At 36.9% G+C, this 15,633-nt stretch overlaps 1 protein-coding gene across 1 annotated transcript in view; it reads left to right on the top strand.

The window, feature by feature from the left end:
* The first annotated feature begins 582 nt into the window (after window positions 1-582).
* LOC144443669 (ATP-binding cassette sub-family C member 9-like) overlaps window positions 583-15,633 on the top strand; it is a 56,489-nt gene continuing 41,438 nt past the window's right edge. Inside the window, exons 1-7 of the mRNA XM_078133213.1 lie at window positions 583-927; window positions 2,981-3,217; window positions 10,763-11,011; window positions 11,838-12,005; window positions 13,503-13,655; window positions 14,152-14,307; window positions 15,352-15,514. Coding sequence (XP_077989339.1) covers window positions 583-927; window positions 2,981-3,217; window positions 10,763-11,011; window positions 11,838-12,005; window positions 13,503-13,655; window positions 14,152-14,307; window positions 15,352-15,514 — 1,471 coding nt within the window. The remainder of the gene's footprint in view (window positions 928-2,980; window positions 3,218-10,762; window positions 11,012-11,837; window positions 12,006-13,502; window positions 13,656-14,151; window positions 14,308-15,351; window positions 15,515-15,633) is intronic.

Below are 15,633 nucleotides of genomic sequence, written 5' to 3'. Positions count from 1 at the left end.
CAGTTATAGGTATTTCGACCAGTTATTTCGTGTGTCACGTTGCTGACAAGTCCAATAAATTGTATACGTGTGCATGCATGCATGTATGTACATGATTTACGCCAAATATATTTATTTATGCAAAATGTTGATTGTGACCAGTGTCTATTGGAGAAGTTGAGACAATGGGAATACTTTGGTTACCTCATCTTTATCTTCGATGAATGCCGTGAATACTGAATGAAATTGAATGCAAATATAATCATTCCACTTTCACATTTGAGTTACATGTAGACACATTTACATCCTACGAAAGATTGGGACCGTGACGTATTCTGCTGACCAGTTATGGCGTTCCCCAACATATCAGTCTCTCCATTTAATATAGAGATGACACAAAACGTCACATTGTCAGCGGAAACTACTATGGTTTTCAATGGTACCTTCTCCTTCGGACTTGAAATTGCCATCCATGGAGTTTTTCTCGTCGTCGCTTCTCTAGTACTCATATTGTTAGGGTGTGTCACTGACCTTCGTCAGTACAATTCTAAAATGTTATTACCGTACCCCTGTCATGATGGTAGATATATGTTTTCTCTTATAATGCTATTTACACTCTTTGTGGCTCTTGGTGAGGGAATATTGACGGCTTTGACTCGGGAAATGACAAATGAAGCCTCTCTATATCTACCAGAGATGTTTGCTTTGATTGGCGGCATTGTCAGCTTGGTTTATTACCACTGCATGGAGTACTGGAATAAACCAAAGATGGTATCGTTACTGTTAATCTACTGGACTGCAGCGATTGTAGGTGAAATATCAGCACTCTGCAATTTGATTCACGAGATTGGACATGACATTAAGACTCTCCGATTTGATGTGACCGTGCTGTTATCATTCCTCTATGTATGCTTGCTCATTTTCGATTTAAACATTATGAGAACAAAGGTGAGTTATAATGTTAGTTTTTTAATGATCACTACATCCACTTGTAATGTTATCTTGTTTACATTGCTCCTTGTTAATATATTTGGGACATTATCGATAAAAAAAAGACTTTCCCCTGGTCATTTCAGACACAATATGTATGCTATAATTAGGACTTATGGTGGGTGTATGTGGAACAACATTATTCAGAAACTAAATTTTAAAAATTCAACGGACAGTGGTTTGGGGTTGGGATGGAGGTGTATTTCGTGTGAACTTTTAAATTGACACCATACTCAAATCACACTTTATTTTTCATTGGCGAAAAAAATAAAAGAAAATAGTATCAATGACTTTGTAGCACATCTTAGAGTTTGTGTTATCTAAAACAAAGCCTATCTACATGTACCTGTTCATTAATCCCAGTTGTTATCTTTGCAATCTGCACCATCATTTGGCTGTTGCTATGGGCGTGGTCTTGTTGCTAGGCATATTTGCATACATTTGTGAACGTTCATTCACTTGCCTACCATCCCTGTCCTGTTTTTGTCTTTGCAATATATAACATCATTTGGCTGTTAACGATGCTAAGGGCGTAGTCATGGTTCTTAGAGCTAGTTGAGTCAATATATTCATCTACACATCCCCAAATGCAACTCCATTAAGTTCCAACCCAATATGCCGAGTAGTTTTGAAATTAAAGACATTGTTATACCTTATTTGCATATCACTGACAAAATCACCATGTCATGAATAATCATCAAAATGCAAGAGGTATCCCTAGATATTGTTATGAAATTGAAGAACTAAACGAATGCTTTGTGATGCTATTTAACATGTCAAAGTGGAAACAATACTAGTTAGACTTTGAATCAAAATACAAGAGAGCAGTGTGGGATGGGTACGGGAGGGTGGTTAAAGACTAAAAGATTGCTATCTGGTGTTATTTTAACATGTCAAGGTGATAACAATACCCTTTATAGATTGAAATTTGAATTAAAAAAACTAACACCAAAAAATCCTCAAAGTATATTATTGTCATTCAAAATTATTTTATCATTTCAGTTCAGTATTCTTATTAATTTGATTTAAAGGTAGTGTTGTGGCTTGTTTCTGCATTTGTCAACAGTTAGTATCATAAACCTTTGACTAGAAACACATGTACCAGAAACACGTGTAGCTGGGAATTTGACATTTATAGCTAGTTTCTGCATTTGCAGCACAACAAATTTCTTTTAGCTCAAACCCTGCCCTGGAAACAATTTTCTTTCTGTCTTGAGTTGGTCAGCGTATTTTTTCCCTACTTTTGGCAGACAATACATTTTCTCTCTCGAAAATCCACCAGCCCCCATGTAATTCAATTAATGGTATAGCCCATAATTGTTTTGCCTCGCTTCTGAACAGCGCTTAAATCTCATTTCATATACCGTAGCTAACCTATCCCTAAGATAAGCATGATTGAACTTTAATTTCTAACTTTGAAAGTTAAGAACAACAAAGCATATCACGAACATTTATGTATATTTAATGGAATACAGTACGCAAAACAAACACGCACTCATTTTTTAGCTGATGGTTATAAGTTTGAATATATCGCTGAGTGATATGCAAATAGTAAACATTACGTCATACTACTGAGCAAACGCGCACTCTGATTGGACGATAAAGTTAAGGCTGACATGTAAACAACTGCATTGCAGTTATCAGAGAGGTGCATGATACTACGCTCAACAGTATAACGCGGAAGTGATTTTATTTTTACATGAAACAGCATTTTTAGACATTCAAAAATGAATTCATAGTCGCAGGTGACGTATAAGTATGTTATTTGCCAAATACTGTTCCACATCTTGCTGCTCGAGGTAATTTTTCTGGTATAACGGAGAGCCGGATCTCCGTTATACCAGAAAAATTACCTCTCGCAGCAAGATATGGAACAGTATTTGGCAAATAACATATACATAGCTACACACTGATGCAATAGAATTATGACACCAACGTGAATATATTGACCGTTAATTGATACCCTGTAAGCTAATTCTGACCAATACAAATATTACTTTTATTGTTTCAGTTATTTGGTTGGCGATACACAGAGCCCAAAGTTCCCAAAGAATTCAAGAAGACAGATCTGTTTCATTGTTTTCGATACAGCAATTTCTTGTCGCGACTACTTCATAGGTGTGTCAATCGTTATTTTGGCATAGCTTTGAAACGACCAATTGAAATGTCTGATTTTGGCTCTTTGCCACAAGATTTTGAAACTAAAAATACCTATAAGGAATTTGTCGAGACCTATTGCATTGAAAAGGTAAGCCTTACTTGATGTTTTCTTCCATTTTCTGTTATATACATCTTTCGGCGACCAATTCACTATTATCACGCTTACTATATTCCATACTGCAGGTGTTTAAAAGTGACAACAAGGAAAATAACCACAAGGAAAGAATTCGGCAATTTTGGAATCATTATTTTTATAATGGCCATGTGGATGGCAAACCAATATATATATATATATATATATATATATATATATATATATATATATATATATATATATATATATATATATATATATATATATATATATGTGTGTGTGTGTGTGTGTGTGTGTGTGTGTGTGTGTGTGTGTGTGTGTGTCACTGGAGAGAACAGTGTTCGATGAAAATATTAGTAGCACAGCGTTATAGACTTAATTCAAAAGAATAAGGATGTAATAAGTCGTTACTCAGAGTTTCACGTTTGGAATTGAAGGAAAGGAACCAAACATATAATATCAATTGGGATATCATCACCCAAGCGGCGGCTTATACAAGTGAGACGAAATGTTGTAACCTCTGTTTAACTGAGTAACTTTGTATAACCAATGCTGAAAAGAATATGTTACTGAACAAAAAATCAGATCTGGTCTCGAAATGTCGCCATGAAGGCAAAAACTCAATCGCCAACTTTTGTAGTAAACCCCCCGTAAGGAATAGTTTAGTCCGACCATCATGTTACGCAATATATACATATAAACATTAAGTGCATGTACCGAGTTTAAACGATCCCAATTTAAGTTGTCTGAAGATCGCTCAAAGCCTGAAACTCTGAGTAACGACTTATTACATCCTTATTCTTTTGAATTAAGTCTATATATATATATATACAAAGGAAAGTAGGAAAGTGATACAGTCCCAATCGATAAATGCAATCCGACGTTTTACCTCCGTTAATCTCTGATAAAAGAATCGTAACTATCCCGTATCTATGCATTTTATTACTAACGATCATAGTGTATTAGATATGTCTGTTTAAGGAATTTGGAAGGTTTCTGGTGATGAGGAAGATTGAGGTTGAAGGGGAGGAACTCATTTTTCATCTCGGAACGTTGGAACCCCATGAAATTAATAGATTATTTACATAATTCCCTAATGTCTAACTTCGCTTATTCTATTGTGTGTGTTCTATAGGGTTCCATTTGGTGCGTGTGACTTTTGGATCTTTTTGTGCGTATTAAACCGTTGATAAAATCTTACGGTTGTCTTTCTATTCCATGACATTTATCTATATAGTCAGTTAGTGACCTACTATATATCTTGCCTTTACGAAACGTCGGATTACATTTGCCAATTCTGACTGTATGACTCGTTCCATATGCACTTCTATGTACTACTACAGTCCTGGCAGCATCCTCTCTTTCTCCCTCCCTCCCTTGCCTACTCTCTCACCCTCTCTAACCCTCCCTCTTTCCCCTCCCTCCCCTTCTCCCCCCCCCCTCTCTCTCTCTCTCTCTCTCTCTCTCTCTCTCTCTCTCTCTCTCTCTCTCTCTCTCTCTCTCTCTCTCTCTCTCTCTCTCTCTCTCTCTCAACTCAGTATATGAAAAACTTTATATCCTGGAATAAACAGTGCTCAATACAAATGTATGGAGAGCGGTATAAATGACACAATATCATGTAAGAATATATATATATATATATAAATATATATATATATATATATTATATAGTGTACCACTTTGTACTGAATTGGGGCCATATGTGTAGCAAAAATATTGATTTACTGCATAACTTAAAAACTGGAGTACATTCAAATGTCTACCCCAATGGTACCAGATTTCAGCTTTCATTTAAAACATTGACGCTGACCTTTCCACTTGAGGGTCAGTTATCAACATCCAGGGAATTCTTGTATATTGCAAAGACTTTGTGGTATTTAAACGTGACCATTTTCTTTCAGTTTGTGAGTGAAGGTAATGAACGACAAAGGAAATACACATATGTATTGTTTATGGCGCTTATATCCTTTTAGCTCCATACAGGCAAAACCCGAAGGGAACTTCTATGTTTAAAGGGCGGCCCTTTTTATTTTTCTGTTTCTCATCTCCCGACCGACCCTAATTTGCAGCTCCGACATCAGAAAAAAAGTTGTTTTTTTTTAATTTCCGACCGACCCCTGAGCACAGCAAGATTGTAAGGTTCGAACGAACATCAAATGTTCCTCATGGCGTCTTAGAGTCGCCCATCCCCCACCCCCACCCCCTTTGTTACGTCGGAGCTGAAGTCGTTGAGGTTTGATGAGGGACATGGCTCGAAATTAATGCCGTCGCGCGGTACATTTTGCTGCAATGTAATTATAGCTCAGAATATTTCTAGCATTTTCAAAATTATGCTTAAAATTGGTTAAAAGTCATACTGCATTCCTAAAAAACAATTTCTTGACCAGTTTTTAGCTTTAAATCATCGGGGAAATGACCGACTCCGTAATGGTAATGCGTTTCATGACCCATGATATGCATGACCTTGGAAGACGTTCCGATGTTTACATTATTACTTTTAATTACTTTTAAACAATAAATCCAAAAGGAGTTCGGAGTTCTAGGAATGTTTACATGTTATCCGGTGGATTATTTTGACAAGTTCACACTGAAGAAAAATGTTTCACAACACTAATGATTTATATAAATGAAAATTCCTCTAGCACACTGATGACAATCACGCAAGTGTTTCAAAAAGTTACACACTAAAGTTCAAATTGGATAACTTGAAAATTGCTAGCGATGTCAATGCCACTTTGATTAATAGGACGAATGTATAAGTACTCCTGATAAAATCACCCATCAGGATGATAAGTATTCATCTTCTTACAAAGTTGTTCTACGGACTTGTCTACCTTGCTAAAATGAAGGAAAGAGACCTGTAACAAGGATTCAATAAAGAGAAGAGAAAAGAAGTTGTAGAGAGACTGACAGGACAGAAAGGACAGATACTAGAACTGAAAAAATACAGATTTTTTTCCTTCCCTCCCCCTCCCCCCTTTTTTTTTATTTCGCCCGCCCGCCCGCCCCGCCTGACTATTCCATTGGATATGAGAAACAAAAAAAGGTCACCCTTAGGTCCCGTTCATTTGTCCGTCCGTATTCACCTGCATCTCAAACATGCATTGGCCCACCTAAACACAAGTTTAATAGAGAAACACCCTATTTGAGTGTGTACACCCATATTATCTATGGTGAACCTTCTAATGAAACCTTGACATTTGAACCTCTATAATCATTCAAATTGTCAGAAGTGTTTAAAGTGTATTGTACACATCTGATATACACAGGCCAAATTCAAGCAAACCAGACACACATAAAAGATAGTAGCTGTAGTTAGCATATGCACGTAACTTATGCTTTGTGACCTTCGCAGTAATAGTCAAATGGCGGTCATATCTATATTGAAAATTCACATTTTGCCCACAAATTATTGATAAAGACATCAATATAGTGTGTTGACCCATATTACACATATTGAGCTTTCTAATGAGATCTTAACCTTTGACCTTAAACTGCCACTTTCAAGTTAAAATATTCAAAGGTGATCAAGATGACGTAATAAGATGACTTACAACTAAAATTACGAAATCTTAGATCGCATCTTCTGTCTCGACAAAAATCCTTCCAACCTTGCTACATGTTATTGTCTGTTCAAACATAAAATCTGCATATGCTATTATCTGACGTGAGAAGAATAGATGTAAAATTATTACATTTTAGTCAAGTAACTGTCTAAATGCAAAGAAATAGTAGCAATGTTGGGTAAGATGTATGTCACTCCTGATGATAAGCAATGTTGGTGCGGCTTTTGTTGCACCAGAAGATAAAAAAGTAGCAATCTTAGTAAGATTTTTGTCCAGCCAGCCAGCCAAACAACAATTCGTTTCAGGTTTCGTGATTTTTGTTTTAGCACTGAGTAATTTGATAGGTCAGTAAAAAACGTGTGGTAGAATCTAGTAAAACACAATTTAATGCAGATCCGTGCTGTGTAGTGCAGAAATGTTCTTTGATACACAACTAAATTACCTTTTCCATGTCTGCAATTCTGCAACATGACTTCCCGAGGACCAACTGACGATGACTACTGTTCACTACTAGATGGCGATGTGGTGAATAAATTGAAAAGATCACACATGAAAAAAGTAACCTGGTTGAGTGTCATAGAAGATTACTACATTATTGAAGTTGCCAACCTCATGAACTTTTTTACTATGCTCTATATGGCTGTCGGTGTTGAAAATTGTTACACATGCCGATTTCAACCAAACCTGGTACAAATGTCAGATACTCTAGTCTAGTTATGTTTTACTTTGTTTTGTGATCTTCCATAATGGCGGCGATATTTTTCCTAAAATTTGACATTTTGCCCACAAACTCTGGGAGCTTAATATATAGCCACTTTATTTGAATGTCCGATACCCATGTTATCTATGATGAACTATCTAATTAGATCTTGAACATTGACCTTGCTTTTTATGTTCAAGATCAAATGATCCAAAATATTCGAAGTGTTCATGTACACCTCTGACATGCATTGATCGGTTTCAATCAACCTGGCATAACTGTCAGATACTGAAGTTCATATGTACATAACTTTATTTTGTAACCTTCACAATAGTCCAACTGAATGGCGGCCATGTTCTTCTTAACATTCAGAATATGTGTTGGTTAGTTCAAACGTTGGTATATATGTTTTCGACAAAGACTTGTACAAACTTAATCGCAGCCATCTTTACTGCAAATATCAGTGATTTGTGCAGCCTCGGGACCATATATGACACAGATACTTCACTCACTTGTCTACTCCAATATAATCAGGGGCAATATATGTTTAAGGACCTTGATAATTTCCCAAGACCTTGATCTTCAGGGTCAGTTAGCAAAATCAAGTCACTTCATCATATTGACCTATTTGCATACAATTTGTGGTAGTTAAGTGCAGCAAGTTTCTTTCAAATTGTGCCTAAAGTTGATATGCAACAAGGGTCATACAAACATGCAACATTTGTACAGTAGTCCAAGAACAAAAGGAAATCAAAGATTTATTCAAATATATGTTCCTATATTATCAGCTATGGCCTTTCTATTAGTATAATATATTTGATCCTGAACATATCCCTCTGAGCCAAAATGTAATAAAGGAATTTATTTCATCAATCAGTTAAGTATTTGAAGGGACTTTCACTACTAGTTTTTGTCACCTTTTGGTATAAAAGTCTTGTCTTAACGAGCACTACCCTGTTCTATTTCCAGAAAAAGTGTACGTCCAGGCAAGATGCCGTACCTTCTTTAGGGAGAGTAATGTTTCGCATCCATCGCTTCAGTTTGTTTCACAGTTTTCTGATGAGGGTTTGTAGTGATACAATATCTATGCTACCTTCATTAACAATACCAAGAATAATAAATTATGCCACAGAATATTACTACGACAAGCATGTAACTTACGTAAGTATCTTGTATTTTAAGATGTTATTTTTGTGTAGATTGTTTGAAAATTGAGCTGATGAGTCCAGTAGCAACCCTCAGGTTCCTTGGGTAAGAAAGCTTTCAGTAATTATAAGGGCTGGGCTTAAGAATATTAAAAAAAAAACGATGTATTTCTTACAATGTGACCTCTCCCCAATTCCCTTTTCGAACAAGTGGCTCTTCCTCAATTTCCCTTCTCTAAAATATTGCTCTCCCCATTTCCAAAGAAAGAAAGAAAAAGACATCAGGGAGTGAGAGATTACACTGTGATCAACAGATACACTTGCTGCTAGTAGTAGTTCGTTAAAGCACAGCTTGAGACAGCCTAAGAGATACAATTGGTCGAACATCGTTGTACTACAAGCAAAGGCATTTAGAATGTGACCCTCTCTTAATTCCATTTTCAAACATTGCCCTCCCCTGAGAACCGATTTGTAAAATCCTGATTCCCGGCCGGACCTTCCCGCTCGTAATTACTGAAGGCTCCGTAATATTTTAGTATTTTAATCCACAAATATATCAGGACATACGCTAGAAACACACAAGGGATGAGATATGTTTGATTTTGGTTTGATTAAATATTATATTCTTAGTATGTAACTTATTTGATTTTTAGCACAACTGAATTGGTAAGGTTCAGTAGTGCTATAGGCATGGCAAAGTGTCTGTCGGTCCATCTGTCTGTCTGTCTGTCTGTCTGTCTGCGTGCGTGCGTGCGCGAGCATTTTTAGTCCATTACTGGCTCGTGTGTGTGTGTGTGTGTGTGTGTGTGTGTGTGTGTGTGTGTGTGTGTGTGTGTGTGTGTGTGTGTGTGTGTGTAACAACTTAAAGCCAAAAACCACTGGATCGATTGCCATGATATTTGATGGGTATATTACATTGGGTGTTTGGAAATTTTTCAAATCACCGATGTGTAATTTGGGTCACAAAATGTGATTAAACTTAAACTCCTCCTGAAAATTGTTTGGAGAACGTTCTTAGAGGTGTTTAGATTAAGAATTGTTCATGATGATCAAGATGATCCACTGATGACCCACGACTTGTTAAATAGTTAACTGCAATGTTCAATTTCATAACTGCGACATGTGACTTACTACACTGGAATCTGCAGTTTGGAAAACTGCAGCCTGTTTGTTTTGTAGTTTATATGTTGAAAGAAGAATTTTTATTAATTGCAAATAATTCACAGATTACAGATAAGCAATTTACGCACTGTGTGGTTAATTATGAAATAAGTAGCATACGTCGTATTATGATTCAAACATTGTTAATTCCTTGAGAACCTTACCCTTCGGGAGCATTTTCAGTCCATTACTGGCTCGTGTGTGTGTGTGTGTGTGTGTGTGTGTGTGTGTTTGCGCGCGCGCGCGGGCGGGCGCTTGCGTGTGCGTCTGTCTGTCTCTGGAAATTACATATAGCAATACTGTATTATTTTAAATTGATACATATTTTCCTTATGGGATCACGAAAACTGTTTGAGTTTTGGTAAATATAGCATGATCATTACGAATGAGTAATATGCGTAAATAATGATATTTGGTTGTATGAATTTATATATTTATCATGCAATCACCCACCAAGTCATGCTCTCTTGATCCGATTCCTACATCACTGCTGAAACAATGTCTTGATCCACTTCTCCCATTCATTGCAAATGTTATAAACCTATCTCTACAAACTGGTGAGGTTCCATCCATGTTCAAGTCAGCCATTGTCACACCTCTGCTGAAAAAACCATCCCTAGATCAAAACATTTTAAAGAACTATCGACCCGTTTCTAACCTACCATTTCTGTCCAAAGTTCTTGAGAAAATAGTTGCCTCACAGATTAACAGCTATCTCAACGAGAATTCACTTCTAGAGCCACTTCAGTCAGCGTACCGCAAGTATCACAGCACCGAAACAGCCCTTCTGAAAGTTCATAGTGACATTATGTACATCACTGGACTCTGGAAAATACGTCATACTGATCTTACTCGACCTCTCGGCGGCATTCGATACAATCGACCACAGTTTACTCCTAAATAGGCTATCAAATCTCGGCATCACGGGTACACCATTGAAATGGTTTGAATCCTACCTCAAAAACAGATACCAGGCAGTAAAAATCGAAAACGTCACATTGGTGAACCTTCAGCTCTCAAATACGGGGTGCCTCAAGGGTCCGTCCTCGGTCCCCTTTTATTCACAATTTATACAGCACCAATCGGTAATCTGATTCGTCGCCATAACTTAAAGTTTCATCAGTATGCTGATGATAATGAGCTATACCTTGCGTTCTCCCATCAAGATTCACCAACTGCTATTCACAGTATGGAGTCCTGCATCCATGATATCAAGGTATGGATGACACTTAATAAATTACAGCTCAATGACAGCAAAACTGAAGTTCTTGTTTTCGCTCAAAATTCAATCAGCTCCCAGATCCTGTTCGTTCCGTCAATATTGGTTCTGCGTCTATCACACCAGTTACAACAGCACGAAATTTGGGTGTACTCTTTGACAATATCCACATGTATAACCAGCACATCAAGAATACATGTAAATCAATGTACTGTCATCTCCGCCGCATTGGATCTATACGTCAATACGTCTCAAGTGCGGATTGCTCTACTTTAATTCATGCTGTTGTATCCACTAAACTTGATTACTGATAGTTATAGTACGTGTCAGAGGACATTTACTGTTTTTATTCGGACAGTTTTGGTTAACCCGTCTGTTATTTTGTCCGAGGCGCAGCCGAGGACAAAATAACTGATGGGTTAACCAAAACTGTCCGAATAAAAACAGTAAATGTCCGAGGACACGTACTATAACGAAGTTATACTGCGAATTTGGCGAGTTTTGTAGTTTTCAAGCGACTTCCTCCCTGGCAATGAACGCAGCAGCACGTTATGTAAATTACAATTGATGGGACTGTTTTACAACACGTTGTCATTTGCTTGAATTGAGAACACTGAGTTTAGACAATCAAAAATAGAACATTTTAGTTTAACAGGTGGTAGTATTATAATTAGACACACGTGTGTATTCGGGTGTGGCAGCATTGTGTCTCCTCGTCAGACACCACAGTCGAACCGTCGTCGAAGTGTTCGTTCCCTCGTCTCGTATTATGTCGCTCCAAAAGTCTGTAATCAATTGGAATAGGGAATATTTTCTATCCCAGGTCGACGTAGATGATGCTGAAGATTTTAAGTTAACTGACATACAAAAAGAATTTCGGTTTCTACCTCCGGTTGACAACACCAAAGTGGAGGAATACCAGAAAGCACGTGTTCCACCAGCCACTCGCAAGGCGACACGATGGGGTGTTACTGTATGGAAAGAAGTGCAGGTAGGATCTACCCTACGTCTTTCTGAAAGCAGTTCCAGTGAGACTGTTGAATGTAACACTGCATCGAAGGATTCGATTGTTGAATCGTCACCAGTTACAATAAATGTAGTCAAAGAGAACACGAAGATTCAAATTACATTTTGAATTGTGTATTGTATTTTCATTATTAAATGCACTTCACCTGGTTTCGAGCTTCTTTGTTTTCATTGGTTGTGTACACCTGTCAGATTGTTTCTTTTTGTATTACCTCGTTAACATTGATATATTCCCAATTGTTGAGAATAACTAAACTGCGGACTCTTTCTTTCTTTGGGTTAACTTGGTGTGGACTCTTTCTTTGTTTGAGTTAACTTGTAGCGGCCTTTTTCTTTGTTGAAAGCAGTCCGATTAACTTGAATTTATAATTAATAAGTGAAAAGTGTACGGTAACAGAAAAAGAGAGCATGCTTTGAACAATAGAGACGAGCCAAAAAGTTGTATAACTGTAATTCTTTACTGTATGGTCTCCCTGAATCAGTCACAAACCAACTTCAGCGCGCACAAAACACAGCTGCAAGAATCATCACCCGGTCAAAGAAATATACTCTCATCAAACTCCATTGGTTACCAGTTCGTTCTAGAATCGACTACAAGATCTTACTCCTGACTTACAAAGCAATCCATGGTCTTACACCGGAGTACATTTCCGACCTTATACAAGTATACATACCAGCTCGCACCTTACGCTCAAAGGACAAAAACCTTCTTACGACAACAAGTTACAAGCAAATCAACTACGGTGGACGTTCTTTCGCTTATGCTGCTCCAAAGCTCTGGAATTCACTGCCAACTGACATTAAACTTGCACCAACTATTGATTGTTTCAAAAGAAAACTGAAGACACATTTGTTTTGTAAAGCCTATGGTGTGGATTAACCATCCAGCGCCCCTGAACAGAACTTTGCATGGATTTTGGCGCTCTACAAATTATTTTGATTGATTGATTGATTGATTTGATTATATATTTACACCAAAGCACGCATGGCCCATAAAGATTGTTGCTTTAGTTCTTATAACTGAGGATTGACAGCGTTTGCTTGATAAGTGATTTTTGGAAATTAGGCAATGCATTAAGAATCTAAGTTCCAAAATTAATATAATTTGGTTCCTACATTCATAATAATAACGGACACCTTTAGATGATAAATGCTTTTCGGTAATTAAGCAATATCTTAAAAATACAACCTGAGAATTTCATATATACAGCGTACATACATTAATAACAAATCGCATGTTTCATACAGAACTTGTTGACGTACTTAAATGACACATTTGCATAATTAGTCTCGTCTGTTTGGCCTCGTAAAAAAGCCCCCAGCGATGACAGTCTCTGCTACCGAAGCTATGTTGACTGTATAGTTATGTTGTGCTAATGGCTACACATTGCTACTCTTTAAATTTGTTATTCTGAAGACTTTGCAAGACAAAAAGTAACGAATGAATCTATTGATATTGCAGGATACTTCATATGTGTCAGTTGAAGAATTCTTCTCTAATGGATTTGTTCTAGCAACTATGATTTGCGTTTCTGAATTAGCAAGACTTGTACTTTGGGCCTATTCTATGCTGCTGGCTAATGATTTGAGTATCAAGAATGTATCAGCTTTGAAAGTAAGATAACAACAAAATATTTGTATCCTTGTCTTTAACTGGCGAAGCCTGTAACTGTGGCTCAAGTCTAAGCTGTCAGTGTATACATTCCACTTGCATGATACACAATTAGATGTATATGGAAGTAAACCTGAGTCGACATAGTATTGTAGTAGTTAGAGCATGCAGACAATTTAAAAAGATGTGTACATAGATGGTCCAGTATTACAGCATAACGCTGACATTTTCCTACATGCTATTAAGAAAAACATCGACATGAAATACTAATATGATTTACTGGCTAAAAGCCCGTTGACAGTCATTGAATATCCATCCAACAATCCATTCATCCACCCACCCATCCATCCATCCATCCATCCATCCATCATTCAATCCATCCATCCATCCATCCTTCCATCCAACCAACCAACCAACCAACCAACCAACCAATCAACTCACCCAAATCCAAGTTATATAAGCTGACTACAATGATACAATTAATTATTTATTTTCATAGATGGCTATATACGAGAAGTTGTTACGTCTTTCAACATCGTCTTTGCTCAGCACTGGTGTCAATGTAGGCCAAATAACAAATCTCCTTGCAGTAGACTGTAACTCTTTAATTTTGTTTGGACGTGTCATGGCTGTTGCTATACCTAGTATCATTACGGTTAGTGAAAATACGTGTAGATTAATTTACTTATTTCAGCCAATACGTTTGTAAGTGTAAATAGAATGCAAGTCTTTTTACAACAAACGCTGTACGCTTTATTTGAATATGTATCCAAGAACAATGTGCCTTTAGCTTAGTATCAAAATTAGACATTAAGTACAGAGTACGTACATCATTGCTCGTCATACGTTACCTTCTTTGATAGAAGAAACGGATACATTTAGTCCCGTTTGTCGCAGTTTCATTTTTCTGTCGCTGGAGTTTTAAAACACCCAAGCAAAAAAAAAAAAACAACAACAACAACAACAACATTAACAAAAACAACAACAACAACAACAACAACAACAACCCAACCCCCGCCAAAAAAAAACAAATCAGAAATGGTTGTTAAAACTTTTTTTTAAAATATACAATATATATTTCTCATATTATAGACCATAACTGTTATCATTATATTGGTTCAAGAATTGGGTGTGTCTGCCATTATAGGGACTTCTTTAGTTTTTATTATAATAATCCCGATACAGCTAATGGTATCATACAGAGGAAACATCTCTCAAAAAAACGCATTGGTAAGTGAAATAAACTTGTTCTCCTTGTCTCAAAAGAATCTCAAGAATAACTCAAGTATTGCTTAATTAAGTCAAAGAATCAATCATGGCCAGCCAACTTGATATAATTGTCGACAAAGGTCCCGCAATAAATTTCATATTAGCCTTTTAATTGTATTTAAGGCTTCTGTCAACATCAAACACCTTTTTGGATGCCATTGTTTTGTGATAAGTACTATACTGTCGCTGACCGGTACAGGCTCGCCTATAGTGTCCGTACCAGTATATACTATGCACTTTGCGTTCAACTTCACTTCTCTGGTACCAGGATTTTTTCAGTGCGTGAATACCCTTGCCTGCCTCTCTTGCAAGATCCAAAATAGGAAAACCACACCGCACTCTTCAACCAACTGATTATCTGCGCAGGGAACCTTCTGTGTAATACTTCATTTCATAGTACACTGATTATGGACAAAATCTATATTTTCAGATTGAAAGCGATAGAAGAATACAGCTATCAAATGAGATATTCCAGGGAATAAAGTTGTTAAAGCTGTATGGCTGGGAAGAACGTTTAGCTGAGAAAATAAGCAGCATACGTCAAAGTGAACTCAAATACATATTTAGCTTGGGTAAAGTGGTTTCTTTTACAGGTAAACACAACTTTCTGTCTTTGATATTAGCGTTTCATGAAGATTCATTCAGTAATACTGTTACCAATGACATTCATAATTTTATCGAATTCCATATTTTGACTATGTTATGCCGTACT

The sequence above is a fragment of the Glandiceps talaboti genome, chromosome 2, assembly GCF_964340395.1.
Source record: "Glandiceps talaboti chromosome 2, keGlaTala1.1, whole genome shotgun sequence".
Classification (NCBI taxonomy): domain Eukaryota; kingdom Metazoa; phylum Hemichordata; class Enteropneusta; family Spengelidae; genus Glandiceps; species Glandiceps talaboti.
Note: the sequence above shows the minus strand (reverse complement) of the source record. Positions and strands in the feature narration are given on the sequence as shown.